At 47.2% G+C, this 7,675-nt stretch overlaps 1 protein-coding gene across 4 annotated transcripts in view; it reads right to left on the minus strand.

Moving 5' to 3' along the window:
- Positions 1 to 3,854: 3,854 nt before the first annotated feature.
- The window catches only part of NOD1 (nucleotide binding oligomerization domain containing 1), a 26,107-nt gene continuing 22,286 nt past the window's right edge, over positions 3,855 to 7,675 (minus strand). For all 4 annotated transcript variants that reach the window (XM_017734556.1, XM_017734555.1, XM_008633920.2 and 1 more), the window contains 2 exons: positions 7,203 to 7,286; positions 3,855 to 5,764 (listed from right to left, as the gene is read on the minus strand). In XM_017734556.1, coding sequence (XP_017590045.1) covers positions 5,692 to 5,764; positions 7,203 to 7,286 — 157 coding nt within the window. In that variant the 3' untranslated portion in view covers positions 3,855 to 5,691. The remainder of the gene's footprint in view (positions 5,765 to 7,202; positions 7,287 to 7,675) is intronic.

Consider the following 7,675-nt stretch of genomic DNA (forward strand, 5'->3'; position numbering starts at 1 on the left):
CTGCTGTCCCCTGGCCAGCCAGCCAACAGGCAACAAGGAGCCTCAGCAAAAGCCAAGTGAGATGGAGTTTTCCAGCTCTTGTGTAATAAAGCATCTGTTTTCTGAGGAGGATGAGATCAGGGATGCATGGTGGCAGGGAGGAGAGTTTGACATAAATAAATAATTGCAAAAAGCCCATCCTCAGTTGACGCAAGATGACTCACTGCTTGTAAAAGCAGGAGCATAGAGGAGGCAGATCTCAGGCGCAGGGACACGTCCTCAGCCGGGCCCGCTGCAAGTTGCAGGTGCTCGGTGCCTCTCCGCATTTGGCCCGTTATCTTTGGAGTCATGTTTTGTGTCGAGCTTCTGCCCTACTTTCGTTTCATCCTGTTTACAGACTGCTTTGTTTGAACATGCGTTTACATTTTAACAATACCTCCCCCCCCCCCTTCCCCTCCTAGTTGTTTCTTTAAGCCGGCCTCAAACAGAAGGAAGAGGAAGCTGCCAGGCCTCTCCCCAAGCCCCACCGGGCTCTGCCACCGAGGAGAACGAGCACCGTGGGGCTGTCCCACCCCGCCTGGCGCTGGGCTCTCCTCACCGCCTCCCTCCCCCTGCAGACCCGGGTGACTTCTCCAGGGAGCGGCTTTCCTCTTCCCAAATCACCCGGGCCAGGAATAACATCTGCTAAACTCGAGATTAAAGTGTCTGGCAGGTAATGGGAGCACGAAAGCTTGACAGCTTCGTTTGCTCCAGTCTGTGACGCCCAGGTCAGGCTTTCGAGACTTTAGCAGCTAATTAAGTTGCTGCCTGCAGAGCATAAGAGGAGTCCCCAGACGGGAGAGGCTGGGCCTAATGTAGTTGTTTGCAAGGGGTTTGCTGGAGCTGGAGCTGGAGCTCTGGCTCTGCCCCACGGGAGCAAGGGAGACGCTCCCGCACCCAGGGCTGCGTTGCTCTCGGGCACAGCCGCTCACTGCAGTGATGGAAGTGACCTGTCACCAGCCCTGTCCCCAGCGGCCACCTCCTGAGCCAGCTGCCTGTGTGGTGGCTGGGATGGGCAAGCGCAGCACCTTTCTTAGACTGGCACTGCGCAATGTGCAGCCTCCTGGGGCTGCTGGGAGTGCCCCTGCCAGCAGCCCTGGTGCCAGCAGCAGCTGCAGGCCCTGTGTGTGGCAGGAATGTATGTATTGCCACCCTAAAGGGTTGCTTGAGCCCTGCAGGTGCTGACCTTGAGTGGGTGAGGTGGCATCAGCACTGCCCAAAACCTGCTGTTTTCCAGTGCATCACCCAGGGACTCTCCACCTGCAAAGGGCACAGGACATTTCCTGCTTTCCCAGTATAAAGCAATGACTGTAGTTTTTGCCCCTGGCTGAGTAAGACCAGTTTTTATTCCTTAACCCACCTGCCATGACCTCTCATGCCTTGATGCTCCTGAAGCTGAAGCTGCTGTTTTCTCTGAAACATCATCCCTGCTTTCACATCCCCCTGTGCTCCTGAGGGCAGCTATTTCAAACGTCTGCAGCTCGAGCCGTCAGCTCTCGTCTGCCTCTGGGAGTGAAGAATGAACACTGGCTGACCTTGGCCCTGTTGAGATTCACAAGGGATTCGATGAGCAATTTCCCAGGATGAAAGAGAGGACTCCCCTGGCACCTGTGGCACTCCCTGCATCCTCTCACCCTTTGTCCCCACTTCGGCAAATGAGGAAGGACTTGCCACTGTTGCTATGCTGTGCTTTCAGAAGGCTGACCTATCCCACGGAGCAACTGAGAGCCCCCAGCAAGCAAGGAGAAACCTCTTCCCGTGAGTAAATTTGGAATCCCTGAGTGCAGCTGCCAGTGCCCAGCCTGGCCTCCATTTTCATCTAGCACAATACTGCTGTTTTGTTTCTACCTACTAAAGCAGCAGTTAAGGCCTTTGTGTACAGCTGCAGCTTTTTCCCGCCGAGATTACTTGTTCCATCAGCTGAAAACTCTGCAGTGACCTTGCCTTCCTCATGGCAAACCCATCCCTCACTACTGTTCACCCAGCTCTGATGCCTTTGCTCCTGACTGCAGCCATTTGTACAGCTTTGCAGTGGGCTCCTGTTTTTGTGAACTGAGGTACTGAGCAGAGTTTTTGTGAACTGAGGTAAGGGAGCAGAATGAAGCTACAGAAAAGCAGGCACTTGCTGTGTTTTGGCATCAGTACTGCTCCCTTGGCATGGGATGGTGGGATTGGGATCCTGTGCTGGCTGTGGTTGAAGAGCAAAGGCTGCATGGCTTTGCACCACCCTGTAAGTCATAAACTGGGGTCTGGCATCTGGAGACATGTCTGACACCACGTGAGCCACTTCAGGCTCAGACAAACACCCTTTCCTGAAGACCTGGCAGTGTGTGACAGGACTGCACTGCATTGTGGCAGGGCTCCCTTGGGGGCTGCAGTGTCATCTGGCACCAGTAAACACACACAGCTTGCACCAGCCAAATACAAGTGGTAACACCTCAAACCAGCAAGTCTCTGCCCCCAGCAGCAGCAGGTGGAAATGCAAAGAGCTCCTGCAGTCAGTGTGGCAGGAGGACTACAGGGGCACAGCATGGCTGCAGCGCATCCTGGAGGCACCAATGGGCTTTCCCTTGCTGCCCCTAACTGGATTGGCACCTACTGCTGGAAGGGCCCCTCACGGGCAGATGCAGCTGTGAAAGGCCTTCTCCAGCTGTGGCAGCTCCTCTCTCTTATCTGCAGACAGTATTAGTTGGGCTGTCACTGTCCCATCTTGATCCAGCCTCAAAAAAACCAAAAAGTTCCTGTCTGCTTGACAGGGCTTCAGCAGAGCCCAAGCACTTGCAGGCAGCTTGTTCTTTAAAAAGCTGTTTATTATCACAGTGGACGAGTGGAAAAACATGACACAGTGTACAGAGAAGGCTTCAGCAAATTACAAACAAGTCTTAAAAAAGTTACAGTTGTCTCTGAGTAAACAAGGCTCTCACTGCAAGCTGCAGAAGCGTTGCTCCAATGCCCCTTGCAAACAGGCTGCTAAGACTACGAAGAGCTTCAGCCAGAAATGCTGTGCTGATGAACAAGGGACGTCTGGCTGCTCCCAGAGCAGCAACCAGTTAGCTCAGCATGACTCCCAGAGCTGTGATGTGCTCTGTGACGCAGACCCCCTGCTCTGGGTGAGCTGGGAGCAGCAGGATGCTATGAAACCCCTCAGGTTGGACAAACCCAGAATGAGCTGTGCTCAGACCTTCAGCCCAGTCCAAACAAGTGTTTGCTGCCCAAAATCACCTCTGAAAGGAGTGGCTGTGACTGGCTCTGTCTCTGGCACTGTCATCAGTGCCAAACCCTGTCCTACATGGAGCTGGGCTTGATGCTGCCACCACTTACCCTGAGGCTGCATGTAGCTGCTTCAGCCCCATAAATGCTGCTGTCCCTGAAAACACCCCCTGGATGCCCAGCTTGTAAAAGCCAGGTATGGAACAAGATTTGCTGAGCTTGTCACTACAAACAACACCAAAGGCTGCTCTAGCCCAAAAAAGGGGCAGATTTGACTGCACTGGAAAGCTTGGGGGGAGCTAATTTAGTCAATTAGTGAAATGAGGACAGGAACTGTAGCTTTAAACAAATTTTCTACCTGGTAAATGAGCAAATAATTCCATGATTAGGGCAAAGTAGGAGCACACTTCCTCAAACACAGGCACATGATACCTCTGGTGAAGGCCCTTCCTTACACCAGTATCTTCTCCCTTCCATCAGAGTAGGCTGGCAAAACACACTTTGACAAGGTGCATGAGTCTCTGATTTGTAAAAGTCACTGAGAAGTCTTTAAAGGCTTTGCTTTGGCAGATGTTTTGGCAATTGAAATCCAGCTCATCTGTAACTGTGTGCTCTTTTGCTTCAGTAAACAAATGGCTCAGGTGCAGAAATCATTCAAGTTAGCTGAGTTCCCTCTGTCATGGTTGAAAAACCTCATCTGTCTCCCTGCGAAAAATCAGTGTTGAAACCACAGGCATGGAGGAAAAGCCATGGAAAAATAACTAAGTTGGTTTTCTTCCCTTTTTTTTTTTTATAACTTCAGGTTTTGTGAGAAGCCCTATGAGCATTTTTAAATGTGTTTTGTCAGAAGCCCTGTGAGTACTTTAAAATGTGTTAGGGAGCTGAGGGGAATAGACAGAATTGAAAGCTGGGAAAGGTCTGCTACCACACAGGAAATGGAGAAGTTCTGACCTGCAAAGCAAGCATTTTCTTTGCTTCATGGGGCAGATTTGGGAGATGGGAAAGTGAGGGTTTACTGGTTTGGCATTTTAACTGGAGATTCTTCTTCCAGCCTACCAAGGTTTTGTGGGTTAGTCAGCAAATGGAGAACTGTTTCTCAAAGTTTTTTTTTTTTTGGGGGGGGGGGGGGGGGGGGCGTGGTAACATGGGAGAAGGAAGGAAAATGGCTCACGCTTTTCCATTTTATGTTCCTACACTGTGGAGTAGAGTTTGAGTTTATAAAGCTCCCAGAAAAAATAATCAACTCTGTTGATTATTAAAAATAAAAAATAAGCCACTCCTGTGCAAACTGGTTTCTTTTAAAGCATCTAAAGTTACACTCTCTAAACAATAATCATTTGGGGAAGGATAATGTTTTCTTGCTGGTCCTTACTATTACTACTTCCTCTTGCCTTGCTCTGGCCACTGATTCAAGCATAGACTAAAAGCTTTCCAAGCCAATCTCAATCCTCCTGTGTGCTTGCCTGTTGCTGGGAGAAGGGATTTCTACGTGACGCAGTTGATTTTCAGTCGTCCTTTCTCCCCACTGATGCTGGGCAATGTGATATTGGTGTAGTGCCACCAGCATGGTGTCTAGGCCAGGAGCCAAGGCAATGAACAGCCTGCTAATTAATTGTTCACATTTCTCTCCAGACCCCCTCCCCAGAACAAACACTGTGGAAACAGGAGGTAGCTGTTTCCATGCAGCCCTCTGGAAATTTGAAGCAGAAGTGGTTTACTGCTGGTGTTACGGTTTTACAGTGATGGCAGTAAGGACTTCTGGTTGCACAGAAGAAGATGGATTTGCTTTGATATGGGAAAAAAAGATTACTGAAAGTAATCTGAGCCTGATGCATCCATTTCTACCCACCCAAAAAACCCAACAACAAAAAAAAGCAGTGTCTACAACACTGCCTGTAGTCAGTGGCAAAATATGGACCTAATTTCTAGGCAGGAAGAAGGAATTACGTTCAAAACACTGACACTAAGAAACGACTATAGATACTGTTTCTGGTAAAGCTGTGTATATTCATTTTCAGTTCTGAGGCAGGCAATACTCTGAGCAGGTGGAGTTTGTGCATCTTGCACCCTTTCTTGCATATGTACGTGTGTGTCCTTATTTACGTATATAAATAAGTTAAGAGATTATTTACAGCACTGTACAGAATAAATCTAAACTCAGTTATCAAAATGCATACACCTGCCAGTGGATTTAGTCTGTTAACACTTTGCATTTCATCTTCAAAGCACCGAACAAACATTAATTATTTACCCAGGAAACTTCCCATTCACCAAAAGGATTAAGAATAACAGGCAGGGTAAGGGATGGAGCTGAGGGAGTGTGGTGTGTTCATAAAAAGGTAGCTTCTTGTGTATCTCTCTCCTGCCATGAGCACTGTAGATTTATGCCTTTATAAACTCTGCAGTCCAAGTGTAGGAGTAACTTTTGATAACACAAACTTGGTGAAATGGGGAAGTCCTCATTCAAAAGCAAATGATCCGCTCTTCATTTTCAAAAGCTTTGGCCTCTTCTTGGCTTATCAGGTTCCCATTCAAGCTGGAGAAGTAAAACAAAAGCGATGTGAAAGTAAGGTAGTGACTGTCCCCCATCTTCTATTTTCCCAAGGCTTTGGTGCAGAGGTTTGCAATGCCACGTGGGCTGCATGCTTCAAGGGCACACAACTGAGAATGGGCGTTAGGCAGGCCAGATACAGCACTGCTGTTCCCACTGCACATCCGAGGAACAAGGCTTCTCCCTCAGAAATAAAACCTGAACACACACCTAAGCTCCAGTAACTGAACTCGGTGTTGGGAACCCAGCTGTTTGCATTTCAGCAAGCAGCACATAGCTGACAAAGGTTCTTCCCATGCAGTGGGCTGGTTTAAAGACATTTAAAGTCTCCAGAGCATTTTGTGTCTTCCATGACAACATGGGAAGAAAATTCTGTGAAGTACTCAGGCATTATTAATGTGAAATGACCAACAGCAAAATTTTCAATTCTGGCCACATAATTTACATTGATACTTACACCCCTGAAAATGAACAGCCTGGTTAAGTGCTGCTCTCAGAAATGTTGAAATCCATTAAACCATTCAGATTTACGAAATTACTTGGGTTAATGAATGCCTCTGAACATTCAGGCCAGAATCAAAAGACAGATTTCAGTCTGAAGATTCAGAACGATCTGAGGGGGAATGGATGCCTCTTCTGTAGACGAAAGCTGACAGTGGCTTCTGAAAAAAGTACCTCTTCCACATCTCCAGGGAACACACTAGTCAGACAGTGAGTCACTGTCTTTCTAAGCAAGAATTCAGTGTCCTTTCACTAAAACAAATACATATATTTAAAAATAAATTTCATGTTCAATAACAAAGCAGCAGTGCTAAAACCAGCTCAGTTCTATTGACTCCTGAGTTCCCTGAGGTGAGGGAAGGAATGTGGTATTTGGCTTTCTGCCGTAAATGTACACGTGTGACTATGGGATGCCCACCTTATCTAAAGCAAACAAATCCTACAAAAAGTTAATCTTCTTGTAGCTTAGCACTTTCAGTGTGTTTGGACCACCACCCAAAAAAATCCAAGCACAAATTCTATGAACCAGACTAGTAATGCTGATTAAAGGTAACCAACCATCTCCTGCTTGTTGGCACTTAGGTCCTGAAAAGCATGAACATGTTCAGAAGCTTAAAATAAAAACAACAGGACAAGCAAAACTTGGTCTATAAATTCAGGCCCTGATTCTGCAAACACACACGTTCTGCAAATCAGTGGTACAGACAGATGTGAACCAAGAAAACGGCCTGACATTCAGAACACACAAGGAAATGTTTCAGTGGCAGTGGATTTTTACCTGTTTGAAATCCACAGCTGGAACTACAACCCCTGCCTCACATAAACTTGCTCTGAATTTTTTAGGCTGGGAAATAGTAAGGCCAGCAGGGTTTTAAAGGGAAAGAAAGTTTACAAAGTGAGCCTTTGAGAAAGGGACCTTTACCAGATTTCTTGAATAGTCGTGTTCTCCTTGAGAGCTTCACTGAGGCACTTCACCCCTTTGGCTGTAATTTGATTCTGGATAAGCCTAAAAAAAAAGCATTTCAAGTCAATCTAACATGCAAACTAATTAGCAGCACATGCACAACCTACAATCAGCTTGACATCAAGGAGCAAAGCTGTCTGCCACAAGAAAATTCCTGTGACTTTATCTGCAAGAATGGTACACAGTATTGGTCAAATGTCCCACTTTCAGAAACAGAGCTCAGAGTATTAATATTTTCCTTTTAATCTTGCATGTGGTTGCCTTCTGGAGATACTGAGCATTTTAATTACACAGCTGACAAATTTCTGCTATGAACTGTTCACTAGTGGTATGGGATTGTGATATTTGGACTGAGACAGACAAACCTCTTAGCTCTGCTTTCTTACTAAGAAGACTGTGAGACGTTTTTAAGTGATGTACAGGCCCAGTGT

The sequence above is a fragment of the Corvus brachyrhynchos genome, unplaced genomic scaffold, assembly GCF_000691975.1.
Source record: "Corvus brachyrhynchos isolate BGI_N302 unplaced genomic scaffold, ASM69197v1 scaffold94, whole genome shotgun sequence".
In the NCBI taxonomy this organism is placed as follows: domain Eukaryota; kingdom Metazoa; phylum Chordata; class Aves; order Passeriformes; family Corvidae; genus Corvus; species Corvus brachyrhynchos.